The sequence below is a fragment of the Planococcus citri genome, chromosome 5 (genome assembly GCF_950023065.1).
Source record: "Planococcus citri chromosome 5, ihPlaCitr1.1, whole genome shotgun sequence".
NCBI lineage: Eukaryota > Metazoa > Arthropoda > Insecta > Hemiptera > Pseudococcidae > Planococcus > Planococcus citri.
Genome location: NC_088681.1, coordinates 33,079,723 through 33,103,645, shown reverse-complemented (window position 1 = coordinate 33,103,645; position 23,923 = coordinate 33,079,723). Strand labels below are relative to the sequence as shown.

The 23,923-nt window shown below is 34.5% G+C and overlaps 3 protein-coding genes across 12 annotated transcripts; 2 read left to right on the top strand and 1 right to left on the bottom strand.

Annotated features, from left to right (window-relative positions):
- Nucleotides 1-88: 88 nt before the first annotated feature.
- Nucleotides 89-15,446, top strand: gzl (godzilla E3 ubiquitin protein ligase). 10 transcript variants are annotated; one of them, XM_065366852.1, is made up of 10 exons: nucleotides 89-281; nucleotides 1,629-1,748; nucleotides 11,508-11,703; nucleotides 11,941-12,145; nucleotides 12,227-12,332; nucleotides 12,422-12,536; nucleotides 12,638-12,812; nucleotides 14,338-14,522; nucleotides 14,607-14,970; nucleotides 15,068-15,446. In XM_065366852.1, the coding sequence occupies exons 3-9, from the start codon at nucleotides 11,512-11,514 to the stop codon at nucleotides 14,934-14,936; spliced, it is 1,308 nt and encodes a 435-aa protein (XP_065222924.1). In that variant the 5' UTR covers nucleotides 89-281; nucleotides 1,629-1,748; nucleotides 11,508-11,511; the 3' UTR covers nucleotides 14,937-14,970; nucleotides 15,068-15,446. The 10 variants fall into 10 exon arrangements, with proteins under 10 accessions (XP_065222924.1, XP_065222928.1, XP_065222920.1 ...); XM_065366856.1 differs by having other exon boundaries at nucleotides 11,941-12,133; nucleotides 14,607-15,446; XM_065366848.1 differs by having other exon boundaries at nucleotides 14,607-15,446.
- A 74-nt stretch (nucleotides 15,447-15,520) lies between these two features.
- Nucleotides 15,521-16,545, bottom strand: e(r) (enhancer of rudimentary). The gene is made up of 4 exons (XM_065366858.1): nucleotides 16,338-16,545; nucleotides 16,094-16,181; nucleotides 15,885-16,005; nucleotides 15,521-15,803 (listed from the first exon to the last, which is right to left on the bottom strand). The coding sequence occupies exons 1-4, from the start codon at nucleotides 16,338-16,340 to the stop codon at nucleotides 15,710-15,712; spliced, it is 306 nt and encodes a 101-aa protein (XP_065222930.1). The 5' UTR covers nucleotides 16,341-16,545; the 3' UTR covers nucleotides 15,521-15,709.
- Nucleotides 16,546-16,624: 79 nt separating this feature from the next.
- On the top strand, nucleotides 16,625-23,902 carry LOC135847366 (kinesin-related protein 4-like). Its single transcript, XM_065366843.1, has 6 exons — nucleotides 16,625-16,898; nucleotides 16,972-17,061; nucleotides 17,139-17,360; nucleotides 17,431-17,631; nucleotides 17,709-17,933; nucleotides 20,012-23,902. Exons 1-6 carry the CDS (start codon nucleotides 16,877-16,879, stop codon nucleotides 23,773-23,775), a joined length of 4,524 nt encoding a protein of 1,507 aa, XP_065222915.1. The 5' UTR covers nucleotides 16,625-16,876; the 3' UTR covers nucleotides 23,776-23,902.
- The last annotated feature ends 21 nt before the right edge of the window (nucleotides 23,903-23,923 follow it).

The following is a 23,923-nucleotide window of genomic DNA, read 5'->3' as shown; positions in this document are numbered from 1 at the left end:
ATTTACTCGCTCGATCGTAAATTTTGAACCATGCAAAAAAAAACAAAAAGAAACAATGAAAATTTTGTTTACTTTTATTTATCACGTTAATAACAAACAATTTTTTTTTCACAATTTGTGGCGTAGTAATTTGATAAATAGTCTCGTTTTACGTATTATTCGTGTGCATGTAATATAATTGGATCGAATAAATCTATACAAAAGCTATGTTATAAAAAAATTTGTGATTGTTTTAATCGGATTGTGTATCGTTGATTACCCATGATATGAAAATGTAGCACGTAAGTATCACACTCGTACTTGTCATTAAGATGGTCATGAATGTCCATAAATCGACCGAGACGAAAAACGCGAATAAAATGCATTCGTGTTATTATTCCTTCAACCTATCTTAATTCGAATTAATCTTACGTTGGATTATACTTCAATTTGTTTGTCTTTTACAATGTCATTGGTGATGAGTAAAAAGTCATAAACGTAATAATTTATCGCTTTGTATACCTTGCACGTATCGATTCACCTAAGATTCACCGTTAATGCGATTTTTTCGGCGAAATTCCACTCTTGCTGGTCTACTGGTAAAAAAACCAGTAGTATAATAAATGTCACGTGGTGTTTTTCAGAAGTAAGAACTAGAAAGTGATATTTTTTATCGTCTGTGTTGATGCGTACGGGTATAGGAAAAGTCGTGTTTTTCATTTTCCACGTTACTATCGTCGAATCTTATTTATATAATTCGTTGGTGAAAAACAATTCATTCTTATCTTCAACGTTGATATGTATTTAAGTCGATAATTAAATCGTTAATCTTATATTTATCTTTCGTCGAGTTATTATTATTTTCTTCAGTTTAAAATTACTACGATACTTAATAAACATGTAGGTATCATTTTTCGTAATCGTTTTCCCAAACTTTGGGCACAGTTCGTCGCGTAATACGTGTACGGTGGCTTATTTATTTGAAAACGTTTCATATTTTTTAGTCTCATTTTACGCGAAGACAAAGTACAACGAATTTGATATTCATATCACTTCAGTCAATTTCCTATTTCAAGTACAATATTAAGAATATAATAATATGATTCATTGTTGTGTTGTCATCGCGTTCGAGTGCTACATTACGCTGCAGTGATGATGATGATGATGTTGTTGTTCAGTCCGAAGTTTGAATTAAATTCGGTAATGTTCGCGACTTGCCTATTTTTATTATTAGGTAGGCTGACCGGTTTAGTTTACTTTGTTTTTCATTATCAATTATTACAAAGTGTACATTCTCTTATCTTAGTCACTCCTTCGGTTATCATGTAGACAAAGTGGCTGGATTTTTAGGATCTTCCTCGTTTATTTTCTGTCTTTGAATGGATAACCTTTTGTACTATCGTTCAGTTGCTGTAGGAGTGTTCCACAGCTTTGAGCTTTACAATATCCATCTCAGCAGTCAAGGCCGTTGCATTTTTTTTATCATTCGTGGATTAAATCGAGCCACTTTCGGAACCAAAATGTCAATTAAATAGACCTCTTAGATTGTTACAAAGTTATTGTACATTTTATCAACGGAATTACGACGTCATTTTTACGACATCGTTTTTTTTATTACTGCTAATTCTGGTCTCATTTTCTTGATACAGGTCGATGAAGCTGATTCGTGAATGTTGGATACGATGCCGATAAAGTTCCATCAACTAGCAGATCAGTTACCAAGCATGTTTAATTTTCGTCATTGCAAATTGAACAGGAAAATTGTTTAAGTAAGATATCATATACACATTCGAAACGCTTTTAGTATTATGTACACGAATAGGTACGTAAATTTTCGAGTCTCGAGTAGAATATCAAGTGGTTTCTCATCGTTTTGAATTAGTTTTCAAGAAAATTCTGTTCGTTGAAAACCATGATGCAATACTTACGCATTCGATAAGTCGATCGAGAGCTAAAGAAAATCGTTTTTTCATTACTGATATTAGAAATTATTTTAAATAGCTCGCGATTAGATAAAAAATATGTATAGAAATCGATAAAGATATCGGATACCGGTGCAGATGTGAAATACAAGAATTAGTTTCCATTTCCGAATCGAACCGATATGCAAATTCGCGTAGGTTGCGAACAGCTTTCATTTGCCTTAACGAAACTATGACGTTAATTTTGTAAACGGCTGTTGCGTTATGATATTAAAGAATTTGATGATGTAAACTTCGTCGTCGTCTGTGGGTATTGATTCATTCAAGTTGAAACCATATAAACAGCGTAATGATCTTGAAAGCTAATTGTTTTTTATGTTTAGAGTATTCGCAACGCTTCAGAAAAGTTTTACAATAACAATATAGTGAACAAAAGTTGGTAAAAGTCGTCGCTGTGTCTGGGTTTAGGTCAAGTCCGCAATCCTATCCGATCGAACTGGTTCAAAATCGACTATCGAATAAAATTAACATTAAAAGTTCATTCCGTTTGACCATCTCGAATTCTCGAGAAGCTTTTTTTTTTTACGAATGAACGTGACGACGATGAAAAATGGCAAACAGGAGAAGGCACCCTGTCGCACATCCGTTCGCTGAAATCAATAATCGTTTTTATATAAGGTCGTTAGGCGCTACTATCATTAAAATACAAATCGTTACCTTGGTGTTTCGATTGAGAAATTTTATCAGAAGAAAAAAATTCGTTGTCATACAACGGTATTGTATTAACACGAACGTGAAGATAACCAATATATTATAGGTATAAAATAGTTATAGTAATAATGATAACATCGTTTCACCAAGGTACTCAATATTGCTAAAACATCATAGATGAATGACGTTTCAGCTACGTCAGATCCATGATCGCTTTTCTTCGTCGAAATGTTCATTATTTTTCAATTCATTTTATAGATTTTAACGATCGAATGATTTTTCTCGGTTGTGTGACGTCAGAGAGGCCGAACAGAAAGGTTAATTCATTTTGGTCAATGAATTTCTTCCCAACACGTGTGAACGAAACGATCGAAGAGACGACTTAAATCGACTATTTTGAACGTGTTGAGTTTTGTCAAAATTGATGTCACGTGTTGGTGTTTATCACACGTTTTTAAACGTCCCCTACGATATCTGTTTGTTACTAGGTAAAAATACCATCGCGAACGTGTTCATTGTTAAAAATATTTCATTTTCTGTAACACCCTATTTCGGATTCTATTCTGTTCCAAGTCTCAAGTTCGTCGATTAGCGAATTACTCGTACGACTACTACGACGTGGAATAGGTTATGGATTCCCTGTTCTGTATTAATTTTGGGAATTTGTCGTATTATAATTAGGTACCTACTACGTGTGGAAAGTGTGTCTGTGGTCTGTGTCATCAATGAGGGTACCGCAGATGCAGAGAATGTGCCATTGTCTATTACGTAGATTTAAATAGTAGGTATGAATTATGAATTATGGTAGAAACAAATGAAATTCGCTATTTCAAGCAGACGATCAATTTATAAAAACGTTTATTAAATCTGACATTCCCTTTGCTATGCCTATTAGATCAAATATACGTATGTGTATAAATAATTGTGCTATAATCGAGCTCCTCGTTAAAAATGATACCATTTTCAATTCCCGCACAAATAAAATCGCATAGGCTTAATTTTTGCAATTTATTATCTATTTAAATAAAAGAATTGACCTTTATGGTGTACGTAGGGTTGTCAATTCGCTGTATTGGCGTTTTTAAAAGCAAGTTTTCAATTGTTTTGGATGTGAAATGCCTCAAGTACGAGTAGGTATTTCTGATTTTTCGATTAATCTTCTGATCTGTGGTTTCAAATTTAGCAATGAAAACCGGTGCAAGATGATTCGATATTATGTTTTCACTATCATCTGATTTAATTTCGTGCTCAGCTGAAGTGTAGGAAATGGTGACTGTAACCAAAAAGGAAAAAACTAAACCAGAATTAGTTTCGACTCCTGAAAATGTGGAAGATGAAGCTTGTCAAAAAAATTTCAAAAATTATAATGGGTTATTCGAAGCCAAGTCACCCAAAATTTGCGCAAAGGGTTGTCGATTTTGTTCATATCTCACATGTATGTCGGTAGAGGTCATCAAATAATGAGAAATGGCGCAAACTGGAGGTCCCTACAATTCTTCTGCGTTTAGGAATGGCATTCAAAAATTTTCAAAATGGCTGCCAAGTGAAAATTTCAAATGCCTCTGGCAGTGGTTCTGATCAAGTTTGCGGTTCAAGATTTTTTTTTTCATTCTATTCTTCATCCCAAGGGCTATTTGCTCATGGTGCCAAAATCAGTGTTGCCACTTTTGATAATGCGAAAAATCAGTTTACAAACTTGCAATTAGAGTAACAGTATGAAAGCATGGATTAAAAATTCTTAAAAAAATATTATAAATAGTCCTTTTCATGTAGAACAACATATCAAAAAACTGTGATGATGTTTTTTGATATTTTCGAGAAAATAATTTTTAAAGATTGTGAGTAAATACAAAATTGCTGTAAAAATTTTTTTTAAAAACTTTGATATCTTGTAGGATAGAAAAGACGAATAACATTTTTTTCTTGCCTAAATGGAGAAAAATCATTTTGACATACTTACTACACTTCGAAATCTGAAAAAAAATATTTCCAATGTTTTGTTGTCTAGAAATATGAAATATTTTCAAAATTATAAACATTCATTTTTATACTTACCCCTTCGTCAATATGCAAAAAATAATCCACCCCTTGAAAATTTAAAATTTTATCAAACGTTTTCAAATGTTAGCAAAAGTGTAGATGTTTGATGTTATTTGTACTGCTAATCATAAAAAGGTACAGAATGAAATTATTTTTTATCAATTTTTGCAATATTTTTAGTTGGTATGGCGTAGGAATTTTTTAAAAAATTGAACGGATTTGAGTGATGGAGACGACCTTGACCTCAAATTGGGGCTTGTCCAAATTTTTAGAATAGCGTGCACTGTGAAGAGACGTGAAAAAGATAGAAAAAAAGTCAAACACAGGAATCCATCAATAGAAAATCAGAAATTATTTATTGTTCTATGCATTCAAAAAATCCCTCTCTTGGAAAACCGGTTTCTTAAAATTCGCTTGACCTTGAAAAACCTTGCGTCAAGACTCCACCTCTCCAAATCGATTTTGGAAGCTGAAATTAGCCATGTTCATTTGAAGGGTGCCTATTGCCGAATGATATTTATTATGAAGGTTCAAACTTTTCAACCCCTCCCCACCCCTTCACAGATTCAAAAAAGTAGATTTTTGCATCATTTTCAACGGTTTTTTAATTTTGTTTCGTCGCTGGAGTGAAATTTGGCATCTACATCCGGTCGGTGTCCAAGATATTTTATTGGGGGGGGGGGACTTTTCAACCCCTCTCCTCTCCCGTTTACAGCTGCTGAAAATGAGGTTTTCGCGCCCTATTTACGGTTTTTTGATTTTGTGTCGTTGTTGCAGTCTTTCCAAATTGACCTGAGAGGCTGTAATTTGGCATGGACATCCGAAGGGTGCTTTAGATGCGTCTGTTGAGGGCTTCGACTATCTAACCCCCACCATCCCCCCTTCAGTTTTGAAAAAGTTGGTTTTGTAGCATTTTTTTTCTACTATTTTTAATATTGTGTTCTTGTACCATCATTGGAGCCTCCCCTATTTGATCTACGAAGCTTTGACAGTCGAGTCTGAAGAGATGATCTGGTTGAGAGACATTAGCATAGCTTGAGAAGAAGGAGTCATAGTTAGGTAGCTAATTTTTGTTGCATGCCGAAAAATTTGCTTTCACTTTGCTCATTTCTGAGAACACATACTTGACTAATGACTACCTATCAGCTTGAAATTGGGCACAGAAGTACAAAAATGTCTCCTTGAGAGTTGCAAAGGAGTAGAAAAAGAAAGCTAGAAAGAAGGGATAAATATATAGCTAAACCTGTGCATCTAGCTGTATGTAGTATCTCTATTTACCTACCCATCTACTTACCTACTTACCTACCTACCTACCTACCTACCTACTATTTTTGCAATTCCGATAAAATCGATTCGATTCGTATTCATCTCGAAAATGATTCTTCTTTTGGGACGAAAAATCTTTAAAAATTCATCTAACTACTCAAACACACAATAGAAATTTATGTTGACGTTGACAATGGCGTTACACTTATTTAATATGTAAATCGTTTAGCCACGTCTGTCTGCGCTTTGCTTCTGTGAGACTGCCATGCCATTCGCACGAGCAAGAGTAACTTGGCGAGTATTTTTGATTCGAGTGTCGAGTCTATAGAGTCTACATGTCCTTCGGGTGTTGTTCGTTACCCATTGGTACGTTTTATATAATTAGGGTTATAAATAGCCGAACGATAATTCTTCCTGGTAAATAGGGAAAACATTGTTGGTATTTTGCGAATAGGATCACCGCTGTCATCGTCTTTGTCGAGTCGAACTGATGATTCTGACAAATTATTGCCTGTACAGATTCTAAAAATGCTGACGAATTCTAGACGATACCTCTCTTCCTCGCATTTCCCTATATTATGATGACGAGTGTGTAGGTAGGAAATTTGTTGCGGATCGTTAGCTGTATAAGCACTAATTTGATGGTTAACTCGACTGTTTATTGTGAGCGTGATACAATACTTACCTATACGAGTATTCGTGCTACGAGAGGAAAATTTTCACCAAAATTATCCAAAATGATGTCATAACTCTCGTAAAATTGTGCAGTATATTGCGGTAAGTTAGTACTTACAAGAAGAGGGGGAAAATCTCGTGTCGATGTGAAAATTTCTTCGTTCTTGAGTGAAATTTTTACGAGGTCGTTTGACGTTAACGTGAATTTTTTACGTGCTAGAAGGTGCTTCGAGTATTGCGATCGTTTAGAGAATTTTTTTTCTCATTTCGAATCGATGAATTTTTTAAACCAACGATTATAGATTTTCGATTTAAATAGAATACGTCGATAGCGACGGCGGCGGTGTGTGCGTCGGAGTCTTTTCGTCGAATGGCGTACTACTTGTAAATCGATTTATTAGTATACGTTATCTTATCGTATGTGTGTTTACATTGATGAACCGTATACGAGAAAAATTGTTAGGCCGAGATGGTTGAAATTCAATTCGTTTCGGCTTATGTTCGGTATCGCGAGCGAGGATCAAAATACCTTACCTATACGCCACCTGTGGTTTTGAAAATTTGAAAAAAATGTCCGTCGCTTTTGAATCGGGTACCTTCGATCGTTAGCATATAGTGTCCGATGGCCGAATGATTTTTCTGTCGCGTAGCCGAGCTCATACGGTAGGTAGGTGTGAGTTTTATAGGTACCTATCTGTAGAATATATGTATAATGTATATACTTATTTGCGAAGCGAATAATGAACTCGTCCAAGCCAATTGGTTAACGGCAACATCTCACAGCACCGCACGAGCCACAGTCGACGAATGGCCTTCGTACCTACGTGTTATTTTCTTCAAACCTGACGTTGGTTTTTAATGCAAATTCATCAGCGAGAAAATAAGCCTCTAATTATGAAATTGATTTTTTATTTTTCGTGCACAGAGAAAGAGACAAAAGAGCAAATTTTTCGACCAACGTGTGTCGTATACGCTGTGTGTTTGCATTTCGCGCACGAAATTGTACCAGTGTTACTGATACATTTTTGTGTAGAGATAAAGACCTTGTGTTTACTGTAGCGTCGTATTCGCAGACTGAATGGCGACGATTGGCCGTAATATTTAATTTCGGTCAAATACATCATATTTTGCCCATTTACAATAATTAGACTCTCCCTACTACTACTACAGTCTATGGTGCAGATTATAGATTAAAAGCTCTACGACCTGGCACGTTATCGGTCGATATGAGATGATAAATTGACGTTTAATTTTAGAGAATTGCATCGATACTATGTAATATCGTGTTATAGTTCATCGAATTATAGCTACGTACTCCCGGCACACCCTCCTCCTGCCATTTTCTTGACCATACTTTTGTTTTTTACGAGTCGAGTATTTTGCTTTTGCCATTCTTGTACGTATATCAAGTACATTTATATGATTTACAACAATGTGAGTTTCGATAAAAAAAATATCTCTGGTTGTGTTATCATCGACGGATGTGTGCTTTGAAAATATCTTTTGATGTTTTGTTTATCTATTAATTAAACTAGTTCAAGTTTGAATACCATCGGGTAAAGTTTCTCAATTTGGATTATATTTTGTTTTTAAGCTGTTAATGAGGAAGGAGGGGGGAGAAAATGCCCGATGTTTGTGGAAAGTGGCCGAAATTCAGAACTCGTACTTGGTTACTTTCTAATTTACTAAGTTACTAGTAATACAGGTAGTAAGTTTTGGTTGCTTTTTCAAAAAAAATTTCGAAAATTCAAATTTTTCTAATCTTATTAAAAAATTGCGTTTGTGAAAAATTTCAAATACATACGTACTACGTACTTCACTTTTCAACGAAAAATTGCCTAAAAATTTCGCTTATGGTTGCCAGAAAGCATTGATTCTTACCTACCTTTTACCAGAAATTGACAAAAATTCTCGCTTTTCACCAAATTGCTAAAAAATTTTGCTTTTTTGGATGTAGGTAGAGGTACATTGAAGGGTACAGGAAAAGAACGACATGACTTGATTTTTTTCAATTTTTTTTTTTTAAATGCCATTTGGTACATTATGAATTTTTATGACATGCTCTTACCTAGAACATTTTTGAAAGTGCAAAAAAAAAAATTGAACCAAAAGTTGCCAATGTCTCGTTTTTTTTGTTTATTAAAAATTGCTAAAAAAAAGTCACTTTTTCACGATAAATTACTAAAATAAAAACTGTCTCTTACATATATGCAAAAAATTGAAAAAAAAAATTTCCCAAAAATTGCTTATTATACCTAAGTTTTGCTTTTTTGCCAAAAATTTCCGAAAAAGCAATGCCTGTTGCTGAAATTGTCAAAACAGAGCTCGTACTCGAAAAAACAGCTCGTTTCCTTTTTTTTTTTAAATTTTCAAAATTTGATATTTCCAAATCTCAGCTCTCCAAAAACATGTTGAAAATGTCAACAGTAAAATATAGACTTTTTTTTATTCTTTTCCAACTGGCTACTGTGTCTTTTCAGCGTTATGGTTGTAAAGCTCTGCCTTTTTCTGAAATTTTCAAAAGTCACACATTTTGCCAAAAATACTAATAGTAACACATCTTGTCTTTTTTCAAAATGAATGAAAAGCTTCCGTCGTTTCTCGCTAAAAAATTAGTAAACATTTTGGGTTCTTGCAAAAAAATCCTAAAACGCTCATTTTCCCCCAAAAATTTCGTTATTTTGCGAAAAATTGTGAAACATTGCCAAAACTAGATAAAAGTATCGTTTTTTTGACAAAAATCTCAAAATAGTATCACTTTTTGTGACTATATTGTATAAAAACGTCCCGCTTTTTGCAAAAATTGTCAAAGTCTTGTATGTAACTATTTTGCAAAAAATTGACAAAAAGTACCACTTTCTGTAGTCAATAATTCTCTTCTCAAAAAGCTCTTGCTAAAGTTTTGTATTTAGCTTATTTACTTATTGTAAAAAATTCCAAATTTTTAGCAAAAATTTTTTTTGTGGGCGTGTCAGAAATTGCCAAACCTTTTTCTTTAACTGAAATTGTTACAAATCTCACTTTTTAAAATTTTATTTATAAACGAGAAGATCTGTTTTTTTGGTGATTTTTTTTCTGCATGAAAATTTTTTGTCCGTGTTTTGTCACTTTTTTGGCTTCTTATTTTTCAAACTTTTTTGATTATTAAAATTATTATTTTTTTTTTTTGAAAAAAGCATAAGTGCGTGCCCTGTCAAAATCTCGCTTTTTTACAATGTAGAACTTAGAATTATTATGTAGCTGAAAATTTTCACTTTTGTGTCGGAAATTGCCAAAAAATCTTCCTTATTTTATCAAAAAGTTGGGAAATACCTATTCTAACTACCAGTAATTGCCAAAAGTTTGTTTTTTATTTTTTTAAATGATTTGTTCTAGCTTTTTTGTGATTTTTTTCTGCATTAAAATGTTTTACTCACGTCTTGTAATGTTTTCGATTACTTTTTGGTTACTTTTACTTATTTTTTTTCCTTGGAAAAAGTTGAGTACAATATCTTGAAATTCAACTCAAACCCTTTAGCTTTATGACCATCAAAGCTCGTGTTCTCATTTTTAAACTTTTTGAACATTTTCAAATTGTTAGTTTTTGGGATACTTACTTACTTATACATAGATGAAACCTCTTTTCAAAAATACCAATTTTCGAATTTCCTAGAGATTTTGAAATCGGTTAACTGTAAAAAAAAAATGAAATCAATTATGCTGTTCTTTAAGTATTTATAGTGAGGTCTGAGGTCGTAAATTACCAATAATTTTCGATTAATCGTTGCCATTATTAACGAACTCGATATAGTATACGTAAAACAACGAGGTTACTCAGTAATAATTTCGTTTTTGTCTTCGTGTTTAAGTATACGAGTAGGTAGGTACGCTAAAGCTTCGGTAATATAGTGGAAAAAACTGTGAAAATCGGTTAAAATCCCTATAGTGATTCGACAGAACAAAGAAAATTATGAATAGGTACCTGCCATTATGTTTCATTATTTCAACTGTCATTTAAATTTAAATCCAATTTTGCTTTTTATTGTTGATTTTTTTAGAGTTTCCAAATGAATTGATGCTTATGTGAAAATGAAATGGCTGTTTTACTTCTTCTGAGTGTTTTTAAGTGTTTTGCTTCACATATTTTCTTTCAATAGGTATCTATCTCGGCCTGGGCTACATATTTTGCCTTATATTTTCATCCTGTTTTTCTTTTTTAAAGTGTGTTTCGATTTCGATAATTTGATTTTTTTTCTCTCTGAAAAAGGTACGCATGATTTGATGAAAAAAGTAAATATCTCGAAAAAAGAATAATTCTATTGCCTTTATTGGGTACACTACTTACCTTTTTTTTCTCCACCGAATCTTTTATTAAGTATGGGTAACTAAAATTTGAAAATGGAACGTTTTTATATTTTTATTTTTGGAAAATGTCAGAATAAAGCTCAAGTTTCTACCTACTGAGACTTGCTCGTGAAAAATTGAAGCGAAATAAAACTGCATTTATCAGCTTACCGACCTCAACTGTACGTTATTTTGCGACATTCGTTCATAAAACTTGTACCTATTTCCGATAAGAGTTGGTATAATATAGCATAATGTTTTATTCCACTCGAGAGAAGCGAGAAAATTATTTACACGTCGATGTTTGCATTGATAAATTTCGAAGGGAAACGCTAGGTACATATAATACGATTAACGACGATATTAAATAGCCTTAAAAATATCGTATATTATAATATCGTAATGTAACGCAAGTGATCGAAATACATACGGATGTATAACGTTAGATACTCGTATGTACTTACGTACTTACTCCATAAATTAAATACAAGTACTCGATATTTTCCGCATTCAATATAAAGTAAGCCCTTTTAAATTGTTTCACGATGTCGATGATTAATTTTTTTGTTGCTTTTTGGTTCATTTGTACAGAAAGATGTTATTCATATTCCAACATTCTTGTCAAGATGTATGGATATTCATGACTTCAGCGTTTGTGAGCATTTTTAGTATGCAGTGTTATGCCGATATATCAGTTTACGATGCTCGAACAAATCAACAGATCGATGGGGGATATATGGCAATTGCTTCGAAATTCGGACCGCCTTTTCCACCGGAAGGATTCGAGGTACGATTGTGTAGAGCGCGTTTTTTTTTAGCTGTAAATTAGCATTATCATTTTGTTGGTGATAAAATGAGATCGTATAAAAAAAAAATGTGACGTTGTAAATTACGATACGAATGCATCACAATTCACAAGTATGGCAAAATGAGTCATCGTGTGATTCCTCATTTTTGCAATGTACTTTCCTACTTGTAGGTTTAAGCTACTTTTCATTACACATTTTCGATTTTTTTCTCGTAGGGTATGATCGTAAAGGCGAGTCCGGAAGATGGATGTCAAGGTATAATACCTCCGCCCACAAGAAGTATCAATTATACTGGTAAATGGATTGCACTAATCAGAAGAGGAACTTGTACTTTCGACGAGAAAGTGAGAAATGCTCAAAATGCCTCTTACGATTTGGCTATCGTTTATAATAATTCCAGTGAAATAAGTATGTACACAGGTACACGAATCATGATATTAATAGTAGTTTGATGCCAACCAATAAACGTGCGGATTGTAATATATAATTTGTTTTTTCAAGTAGAGCCAATGCATGCCTCCAATGGTTCGGATATCAGAATATATTCGGTATTTGTAGGTTTGCATACGGGATTAAAACTCGAAAGGAGTTATTTATATGTGAACGAGTAAGTATGAGGAAGTTGATACTTAGGTTAATTTAAAGATAACTAAAAAAACACGATGAAAAATTGATTATTTTCGCTATTTTACGCAGAGTTTACGTTGTTATCGAAGATGATTCTAATTTCCCTTTCGATATAAACGCCGATTTAATTATTCCTTTTGCCGTTGTAGTCGCTGTGTGTTTTATCACGATGATTAGTTTTATGGTAATTATGTTTTTCGATATTATTTTCGTATGTTACGACGAATTTTTCACGTATTATTGTAAATTTTCTGTGTACTAATTTTGCGCTGGCTTCGTTTGCAGATATGCAAATGTATACGAGATAGAAGAAGAGCTCGTAGGCATCGGTTACCAACGTCTTCGTTACGTAAGCTACCTATTGAAAAATTTTCAAAAGGTAGTCCTTACGAAACGTGTGCCATTTGTTTAGACGATTATATCGATGGAGAGAAATTACGAATTTTACCCTGCCAACATGGTTAGTATACGAATACGATACGTATAATTGAAGTGTTACAGATGATTACAACGTTGCCAAATCGTGTATTAATTCGCAAGGTTTTGTTTTATTTTCATTTCATTTCATTTCGTATGGTATTTGATTCTGCATAATTCCAAATGCTCTTGTAGTTCGGCACCACCAGTGTAATATAACGAGCAATCTCGTTCATTTTCTATTTCAGCACATTGCCGTTATCAGAAGTGTATGTTCGCGTTTACGGATGATGGCGATGTTTACAAAAAATTGTATTTTCGATTAAAATGAAATTTAAGAAATACTTGGAAAACATTGAGTGGGCAGTGGGCACATAAGTATTTTAATAGTGTAAAATTGTCTGCAATGATTATTGATTTCATTGATTTACATGGAGAATCCTAGCTTAGCTCTTAGCTTTTACCACTCAAGTTTTATTCAAGTTCAAAGTCTGCTCTCCTCTTTGAGTATATATTACATAGGTACTCAAAGGCTGACAAGTTCCAAGTATTATTTCGTTGTATCGTATCGTAAGACAAAATGGAGTGGACATATGTATAGGTGTTTCAATAGTGTGATGACAATTACTCGTATCTGCATTTCACGCTACATGAAGCAATAAATTACAAAATCCCAGCATTAATTACCATTCAATTTTTATTAGATTGAGTTCAAACTTCACTTTGATATATTTTTACACTAATATGTATAACACCCCTGTGTTCACGCAGCTTCGTCTGCAATTTTAATACAGTGTAATAATATACTTGCTTTGGAACATGCCAATATTGTAGGAGAAAAACTTTGAACTTGGAAACATCAATTTTATTCAATTAGCATGGCGTATTTTCGAAAGATCACATACAACATACAACAAGTCAAGTTTTAAAAGCGATATTCCGCAGAATTTAAGTGAATATTGAATAATCATCGGTACTTTGGTAGTAAAGTAACTGCAGTAACATTTTCATCAAAATCAAATTCGAAGTTGAGTGTTATTTGTTTACCTTCACTGACTGAACTGATAACTGACTCGTATATGATTCATTTTAGCGTTCGTTCAGTGGTGGTGCCGAACTACAAGAGCATTTGGAATTATGCTTTGATTCTGCTTGATATTTAATGCTGAAAACCTTCGATGAAAACTTGTTTGATTTTAATTGTTGTATGCAATTGTAATATTGTTAATGATGAGGATTTTTCTTGTTGTTTTCGTGAAAATTGAAAAGCGAGTATGCTTGGATGGAGAAGATAGAAGGGAATGGTTGTAAGGCTGTTTTTCGTATAGAGTTGAAAATGAATCTGTACTATTGAAAGGCCTACGTAACCTAGGAATGTTGAATGTGATCGTTATTGTGAAAACTAGGCTTTGGTTTTTTCAAATGAGCATTCGAAAAGCTTTAGGGCTTTTTAAAATTAAAAGTGTTTCTAGAATATTGTTCTGTTACATTTTCAGACGAATGATTATGTACCTAGACCTACAACCTTCTTTCTGTATAAGTAATTAATAATTGACTCGTTTTTGCAGCGTATCATGCCAAATGTATAGATCCTTGGTTAACTCGAAACCGTCGTGTATGTCCGATTTGTAAAAGAAAAGTATTCGCCGCCGATGAACTACCTCATGAAGGATCTGACTCGGATTCAGATAGCGATAACGATGAACGAACACCATTAGTCAGATCTGAACCTCAACAAAGGCCATTCCGAAGGGTTAGTTCACTCTCAACTTATTCAAAATCATTCTCCTTTAGTTCCCAGATCTGTAGAAACTAAACGTATCAATTTTGTTTTCAGCCGTTACTTTTACCTTGGCAACCCCGTGTACATAATCCTAGCAGTAGCGCGAGCAGTCGAAGCTCCGTTGGTGAAAGCGAAGGTACATCTCGTCACTTGATGCCGGCTCGTGCTATACGTTCTGTAAATTCAGCCGATGACGATTCCATTTTAGATTTGTCGACGTCCGGGTCTTTGTATTCGTATAACAGCACCGGGCATGGATCAGTGAATGCGCTTCAGTTACCCCAAAGTATCGTTTTTAGCGATGGTATTAGTCAGAGTGTTTCGATCGAGTCAGAAGTAGTCCGAGAATCAGATAATAATTCTGAAATAGCTCGAAACGTTTGAGGAAAAAACAAAATCATGTGTTTTATACGAATTGGTTAGTATGGGTGTATCGAAGAAAGTACACATCATTGATTGATTGATTGAGTACGACCAATGACGGATTGAAACGATATAACGTGTTTTGTTTTCAGAAATTTAGCTAGGCTGAAGCTATTCCTTTTATTTTCTTAGACTTATAGCAAGGACCTGAGACAATTGTTAACCACATACTTATAAAAAAATCGTATTAATCATTTTTTTTGTTATTTTAAATTTCAAACTCATGTAAAGTAAGGCGCTGTTAGGTTTGAATTTTGAACATTTTATACAGTTAGTGTCTTTTTTTTTTATCTATGTTAACGGTTGTACATTATTTTTATTTACGTTGTACCTATTTGATAATTTAAATTTTTTTATAACAGACTGAAAAGTTTTTTTTTATCTCAGTGTGTGCGCGAATCTGTTGATGAAAATTCGAGTTTTTTTTTTAGCTTGTTGATGTGAAACCAAAAATATATAAGATTATTATTATTCGTGCTTTTCAAATATTTACCATCGATTGGTCTGTCACAGTGTCACGAGAATAAAACCAAATAAAAAATCAGTTTTATTTTATGATAAAAATTGTTTATTCATACAACATGAACAATACATCTACAGTCATTATCAATGAGAGAAAAAAAGGTTGCAGCTTAAATAATATGATCAAACTTAGATTAAACTTCTTTACTAAAAAATAAAAATATACATTCTATAAGAAGCGAAACAATAAAATATATGTATAAAAAGCCGATTTACTCTCGAGCTTGCTTTCGAAGCAGTATGTATATTTTTTCTTTGATCCAATCCTTATTATAAGGGGCATAGGTGGTGGTACTTTTCTGATACCTGTTACAATGAGTACGATATTTAGATAGAATTGCAACGCATCGAGATTAATTTAAAACTGACTTCAACAGTAATACTTACACAAGACATGATAAATCTGCCAATTGATCGATGAATTCGAACAGCTGGCTAATATCGTACGTTATTGAAGGAGTGTTGGGTTTTAATCGCTTTAAATGTTCTTCGTATATTTTACACACCCCTGAAAGTAATTATTAAACGAATGTAAGTAACGTTAGATGTCAAAATTGTCAAATCAATAGAAAAGAAAATCGTTTAGAAAAATTTACCTTCCATACAGTCGTTGACGCTTTCATAATCTGAATAAGTTCTAGTTTCGGGTTTAATTCCAGGCTGGATAAGTAAGATAGTGTGAGACTGAAATAAAATACGCACGAGATCGGTAAATATCAATTCATCGAAATAAACCACAAAATACACAGAAATTCAATAAGAATCGAGTGATAGAACAAAAACGAAACAGCAAAATACCGAATCAATGCATTTAGAAAATGCAATGAAATGAACACTCACCATGATAGCCTCGTAATACGATGACACGGAAGATGTACAAAATACAATACAGATGTCAAAAATCACTCGAATGAACCAACAAAATGCAGATTTCGGCGTATACTTTCATAAATTATCATCGGCAAACAAATTTTATTTCGGTCTAAACACTTCGCAAAATCGCTATCAAACAAAATTCTGAGTGCTGAAATTTGACCATGCACGAATGTATGCGAATTGCAAATTACCTGGATGATACAAAAAATACAATGGAAAAAACAGGTAGGTAAACAAAATCATACCTACATTTGAACTGTGCCGCGTTGTGATTGGCTGTTTTCCTTTGTGATAATTTGGGAGGGAAAGTAGGTGGGAGTAGAAAGTGCCGAAAGTGGCCGTTGAATTTGAACAATGAACGTGATCAAAATTTTACAATCAACAAAAACAAATCAAAATTCAAATTTTGAAGTGTTGTTCGCGTAGTGAGAAAATGGATAATAATATGAATTTATCGTGTTAGATTCCGAACAACTTCTGCCAAAAGTATTGATCGCTTCTAGATGGATTCCGCAGATGATACCGGTAAGCTCGAGTTATATTGTGTCAAATGATAATCCTCTGTAGAATTAGAAAAGTCATATTGATATAATTTTAGGTGTTTTTTCACCGCCGGTTACGACGCGAATTATTGCCCGTGATCAAAATGTTGATAATGAGAGAGATGAAGCAGAAAGTGATGGAACAGGTGAGTTTTCAACTATCATCTGATCAGACACTCGACAGATGATTGAGATGAATTATGTTCGAATCGTACTTTTTCAGATGTGTTTTCGCCAGATGTTTCTTTGCAGTCTGGTTTGGTTAAATCTTTGAGATCAAATGACAGTAAAGAAAATACACCACCGGTGACTCAAATACCACTAACGCAGCATTCGGGAAAAAGAAAACGCGGCAACGAAGTTGAAAATCCAGAAGTTAAACGCAAAAAACGGTTCAATTGGAGCGCCGAAGAATCGGTGGATAATTCTAAAAGCGACGATATTGGTAAGCTTTGATCACTGCGGTTATTGAGAATTTTAGCATCGAGAAAAATACGAATTTGATATTTTTGTAGATATTCTATCGTCGGGGAATAATGTAGCTGCTTCTCAAGATGAGAATAAAATCAAGCGAAAGAAAGGTTTCGTGATAGTTTCCAATACTCCAGATAAAGAAGATAGCTCAAATTATTCCGATTTGTTTGCGAAGCAAATTTCTACTTATGATCATGATTTTCATGATGAACAAAAAGATGTAGCTGAAAACGAACGCTCTGGTGGGTGTTTTGATCATAATGTGTGATTAAAAATTCGTTAGAGTGCTTGGAATGTGTTTAATTCTTGTGTTTTTCAGATATACTTTCACCAAATGATGCTTCCTTGCAATCTGGTGTAGTCGGAACTTCGGAACCGATTGATAACGAAGAGAATGCCCCACCGGTTACACAAATGCCATCTTCATCGCAGCAATCGGACATCGAAAGTATTTTCGATGATTTTGAAAATCAAGAGGTTGAACGCAAAAAACGATTTCAGTTGAGCGCAGAAGAATCAGTGGATAATTCTAAAAACTATACTGGTAGGTTTAATTAAAGTTCTAGATAAGGGAAGTATACGCATACGTCATTTTGGTTCGACACAACGGATGTAAACATTATCAGAACGTAAGTATGCATACAATCTTACGTGTAAAAAATACAATTTTTTCGATTGTTCGCGGGTTTGGGTGAATTTTTATGTAGTTTCGAACTAAAGACAATGAAATTTCCTATCGATTGATGTTAAATTTTTGTTATTTCGCAAAAAATTGACGATTTTATGAATATTTCTACTATCCGATTTTTTCACATTATATGTATGTGTCAACTTTGAACTAAAAATACTTGAAATATTCAGCGAACACACACGTATCTTAATATAGCAAAATGTTCGAAATTTTATCTTCTTTAAAATGGGTGTTTATCGAAAGCTCTACGTGCAACCGTTTAAAAGTTGTATAAGTTTGAAGTTGGGAAAACAATGCAAAAACCAACTGCAGATGGTAAGTATTGAACTTTGAACTAGAATTACTCAAAATTTTCAACGAGCACATCGGTATATTGATACAGCGAAACGTTCGTTATTTTATCCTTTTAAAAGTGGGTCTTTACCGAAAGCTGTACCTTCTACCGTTCAAAAATTCTTGAAGATCAAAGTTGCGAAAAAGGTTCAAATTGTGTTATCACTGTTATCAGTCACTTAGGTAGTGTTGATTGTTGAACATTTTCCGCAACTTTGATCTTCAAGAATTTTTGAACGGATGAAGGTAGAGCTTTCGGTAAAGACCCATTTTAAAAAGGATAAAATAATGAACGTTTCGCTGTATCAATATACTACCTATGTGTTCGTTGAAAATTTTGAGTAATTCTTGTTCAAAGTTCAATACTTACCATCCGCGGTTGGTTTTTGCTTTGTTTTTGCAACTTCAAACTTCTACAACTTTTGAACGGTTGCATGTAGAGCTGTCGATAAACACCCATTTTAAAGACGATGAAATTACGAACATTTTGCTATATTAAAATGCCTGTGTGTTCACTGAAGATTTCGAGTATTTTTAGTTTAAAGTTGACATTATGTACAGTGGTGTGAAAATTATTAGACTAGCGCAATTTTTTGCTGCTACATAGACAGATTTTTGGGGAAATACGTACTATTTAATGAAATAAACTGATTTTGAATTTTTTATATCATATCATTGACCACAAGGAACACTTTTTTTTGGTTTGGAAGCATTCATTTACTTTATAAAAAAAATTTCAAGTTGTAAAATGAAATTTCACCAATTAGGAAAAAATCAATTTTTCAGTAATAAACATCTGAACCGGCAGACGCCGATTTTCGCGACAACCGCAAAAAATGGTTAATGGCAACCCACATAGGCCCCAAATAAAGTTATTTGTGCTAAAGTTGATTTTCAGCCATTCCACAGCAATTTCAAGTTTCTGGAGAAATGATGAAAAATCGCTGGAGGCTCCAGAATGACTGGAATTGAGGTTTTACGAATTTCGATAGTCGTAAATGAGTTAGGGACACCATCTAAGCCACTTCCCGAGAAAATTCCATTTTTCGTCATCAATATTTTCTATTTTTGGTATTAATTGACGGATTTTTCAATTTTCAAAAATTCACCAAAAATCGAGAAATCAACTTTAGCACTTGAAATTTTGGATTTGGGGTCCTGAGGTGGTCCCCTTTCGATCTAGCTTTGATTCGTTCATTTTCGTTTCTGCTAGTTCAGGTAGTTCCCTTGTATGTAGCAGGAAAAAATTCCGCTAGTCTAATAATTTTCACACCACTGTAGTATGAAAAAATAGGGTAATATTATAAGTATTCATAAAATCGTCAATTTTTCGCGAAATAACAAAAATTTAACATCCATCGATAGGAAATTTCATTGTCTTTAGCTTGAAACTACTTAAAAATTCACCCAAACCCGCGAACAATCGAAAAAATTGCATTTTTTACACGTAAGATTGTATGCATACTTACGTTCTGATAATGTTTACATCCGTTGTGTGAACCAAAATGGCGTATGCGTATACTTCCCTTATCTAGGTTTAATTACCGCAGTTATTATCAATATATTTCTTTAAAAATTTACAATTGGTGTCTTTGCAGATCTTTCTTTGTTGAGAACTGATGCAGCAGCTTCTCAAAACGAAAATAAAATCATGCGGAAGAAAGGTTTTGTCGTAGCTTCCGATACACCGGATAATTCCAATTATTCGGATTTGCTTGACATGGATAAATCGGCGTCGCAAGTCAGAAATAGAGCCGCACGAAAACCTCCTTTCATTTCTCCGAGTTTTGAAGATAGTCTTCAGTTGTTAGACGTATTCAAATCCAGTTCAAAGAATAAAAAGCGAACGCACAAGTTCACAACTCCGAAAAGTCCAGTGAGTCAAGGAAATCGTTATTCCGAAGCATTGAAATCTTCACAAGATGACAAAAAAGCGAAACGAAATCCTCGTTTTATTGCACTTTCGAGTTCTGAAGACAATACAAGGTATTCGGATATATTCGACTGCGTCCCAAAGAGTCAGAACAAAACGAAACGAAATCGTGCTTTTGCGGATCCAGTTTGTTCGCAGGAAAGTGAAGACAGTCACTGTTCCGGATTATTTGATTCAACTCCAACTGTCGTAGATAAAGTGAAACGGAAGACTCGTTTTGTTTCGTTCAATACTCACGAAAGTGAAGACGACAGTCTTGGATATTTGGATATATCAGTTGCCCAAAACAAAACTGCTGAAAAAAAGCTTCATTTTGTCGATACAACTAAAGATAGTTTACATTATTCCCACTTGATACTCGAGCAGAGCGAAAGTAGTATTGCAAAGAAGCGACCGTTTGTTGATCCGGCGTCTCAAACTTCTGAAAATGATACAAATTATTCCGCATTATTGATATCAGAGAACGAAAGTAGCGTTGAAAAAAGACGCCCTTTTGTTGATCCAACTTCTCAGGAAATTAATGATCATTTAAATTATACCGACGTGATTTCCAAAAACGAGAATACCGGATGCGCTGCAAACGCTACTAACCAATATTCTGCACTGTGTGAAAATTCGCATAATAGTGATCAACCGAAAAGTGAGAAATCAAGCGGATTCAATTTCACATCGGTTCGATCCATTTGCATTGATACACTTCAGAGTTCGCCCAACGTCTCGTTGCAGACTTCTGACGTAGACAGCTTACATTATTCCGATGTAACCATTTCAAACGACGAAACCGATAAAACCGCTGCGAATGACACTGATGATCAATCTGCATCTTGTGAAACTTCTCAGGGTAACGATCGGCAAAGCAATGAAAAATCAAACGGCTCTGATTTCACGTCTGTTCGATCCATCTGCATAGATACGTTTCGTAACTCGAATGATATTTCGTTGCCACCGTCTAGTGCAGAAGTAACCAGTAAACCGATAAATTTCACGTACGATGTATCAACTTCGGCATTTTGTCAACTCGATGATATTCCGACATCGATAAATACTGATTTTCCATCGCAAATTGGCTCTCCGAAAAGCGTACCTGTCATTTCAGCGGCGAATTTAACCTACGATGTACCATCTTCGGCGTTCAACCAGCGCGAACATGTTTCACTGCCAGAAAATATCAATATGTCGAGAGTGAATGAATCAAAAAATAATTCGATTTTAAATTTATCGGATGAGCGTACTCTAGTTAGTTCAAATTCTCTAGAAGAAGCTAATGAAAGCGATACTTTGATCGAATCCAAAATCGACACGTCCAACACTCAAGAATCTGCCATGGTAATCGATGAATCTGCAGACGAGAATGAAAGTTCGCAAAAATTCAGTTTAGTGGTTGAGGAATCTAAAGATGAGAGTGACGACGCCTTGGAATCGTGTTCGGTGCATAATGAATCTGAAAACAAAAATTTCAGTACCTTGGAATCTGCTTCTGTAACCAGTGAATCTGAAAATGAACCTGCCAGTAAACTGGAATCCAATTCGTTGCCAGATAAATCTGTAAATGAGACTGGTATCCCGCAAAAATATTTTCCGGCGACGGACAAATCTGAAACTGAATGTATCGACTCTCGCGAACCGGTTTCAAACTCTGATAAAACTCTCTGCCCTGCAGAAAATTCTAAAAATCAATACGACGAAATTCCCGAATCGAATGTTGATCCTGCCATACCAGCACAATCCACGTTGATGAATACGATTTCAAACTCTTCGAATTTGCCTGCGTCAAATGAAAAAATCGTCGAAGAATCTGTCTATGTGGCTTTCAACCCTTCCAGTTTAATGTTATCGGTAACCGAGCTCGTTGATGCGTCTCCGGAAGATCAAACTCGCCATGTTTCATCCGCTGAAATCAAATCAACTCAGTCTGAAAACCAGATACATTCGCCCAGCGATTCTCAAAGTAACGAATTACCATCATCTGCGTTACCTTCAGCTGAAGAAAATATAAAAGATCACGATTACGCAATGGCTCACGTTTCCAATATGGAAGTAGCAGTCGAAAATCCTATTGCCGAGGTCGTCGTTGAAAGTTCAGAGAAATCTGTCACTGTAGAAATTCCTTCTCCCAGTGCCGTAGAAATTTTGAAAGATTCAGCCGAGACACCAGATGATGTTCTTTTTACTGGGGAAATTCCACAAGAATCGAATGTGGAAGAAATTGCTCGTGTTTCGTCCCCTGAAAAAGTACCAGAAAAGCATGATGATGCAGCGATAGCTCACAACATTGAAAAAATAGGAGAAGAATCAGCCAAAACATCCACCGGTGATATCCCATCTCCTAAAGAAACTCCGAAGAAACAACCATCTCCAAATGCCTCGTCTCAGTCTGCAAATTACTCTCTTCGTTCGCGAAAATCGCTTCCTCTGCAGCAACCATTAGTAACGGTTGAAAACCCGGATACAATTTCATCTCCGATGTCTACTTCAAATGTGAATCAATCTCGCAAAAAATCTCCGGCACCTACAACAAGTTTGAACCAATCTCGCGAGAAATCTCCCATACCTACAGCAAATGCGAATCAATCTCGTGAAAAATCTGTATCAAATGATCTTTCACAAAAATCCAATCGTTCGCTGCGTTCGAGAAATTCGCGTTCTGCCAGTATTCAGTCTGATGAGAAATCCATCGCTTCAATAGATTTTTCACAAAAATCTACTCGTTCGAAACGTTCACGTAGTTCTCAAAAGACACCAGAACCGGTTCCTAGTTCTTCTGCGGCTGCTATGAACGATACCGATGGCGGACTATTCAACGATTCAAATCCAGTGAGCGGAATCGCTATGCAAAATTTCACCGAAGCTTCATCACGTGCCGGAAGTTATTCTTCGCGTTCGAGAAACTCAACTTCCTCGAATACTCAAACATTCGCTTCGAGGAGCTCGGTCAGCGTTTTTTCAATATCCAAGATCGGTCGTCCTTCATCCGCTCCTCATGAATTTAAAGTACCAGAAGTACCCAAAGTTGTGCCAAAAAAGAAGAAAAAGAATGATCCTAGTTTTAATCATTTGCCATCCAAGCCGAATTTTCCGAAATTCGATTTTTATTGTAATAAAAGATTTTATGATTATTTAACCAGCAAAATGGAACCGAAATTCGGAATAAGAACTAATAACGAGGCTGTAAAACTGGCACGTTATATCAGCGAAGTTGTACGGGAAGTGATTGCTATGAAAACGGGAGATCATCATATTTTGGTCGAAGAAATGAAAAAAGTATTATTCCGAAAGGGTATCGTTACAACGCATTATAATTTTTATATATTTTGTATGGATTATATGCCACCTTGGTTTAGACGAAAAGCTGTACCAATGATGCAACCTGTGAATTGTCCTCCCAATGTAACGTTCAATTTGCAAGTTTTGTTTGATTCTATTGAATAATGTAATTATTTATGTATGTATTATTTTTTTTAACTTTTTATTAAGCATCTTTTCATTATACAGATGCGATGCTGTTACTTAATTTTTAAATGTACGAGTGCGTTAATTAAATAAGTTTATTTTTTAATGTGTTATTTAATTTCGAAGA

Coding starts and splice junctions, on each gene's coding strand:
- gzl (XM_065366852.1), top strand. CDS start 11,512: ATGTTATTCATATTCCAACATTCTTGTCAAGATGTATGGATATTCATG. Junction 11,704..11,940: donor TTCCACCGGAAGGATTCGAG/GTACGATTGTGT, acceptor TTTTTCTCGTAG/GGTATGATCGTAAAGGCGAG. Junction 12,537..12,637: donor TCACGATGATTAGTTTTATG/GTAATTATGTTT, acceptor CTTCGTTTGCAG/ATATGCAAATGTATACGAGA.
- LOC135847366 (XM_065366843.1), top strand. CDS start 16,877: ATGGATTCCGCAGATGATACCG. Junction 16,899..16,971: donor GGATTCCGCAGATGATACCG/GTAAGCTCGAGT, acceptor ATATAATTTTAG/GTGTTTTTTCACCGCCGGTT. Junction 17,934..20,011: donor TAATTCTAAAAACTATACTG/GTAGGTTTAATT, acceptor GTGTCTTTGCAG/ATCTTTCTTTGTTGAGAACT.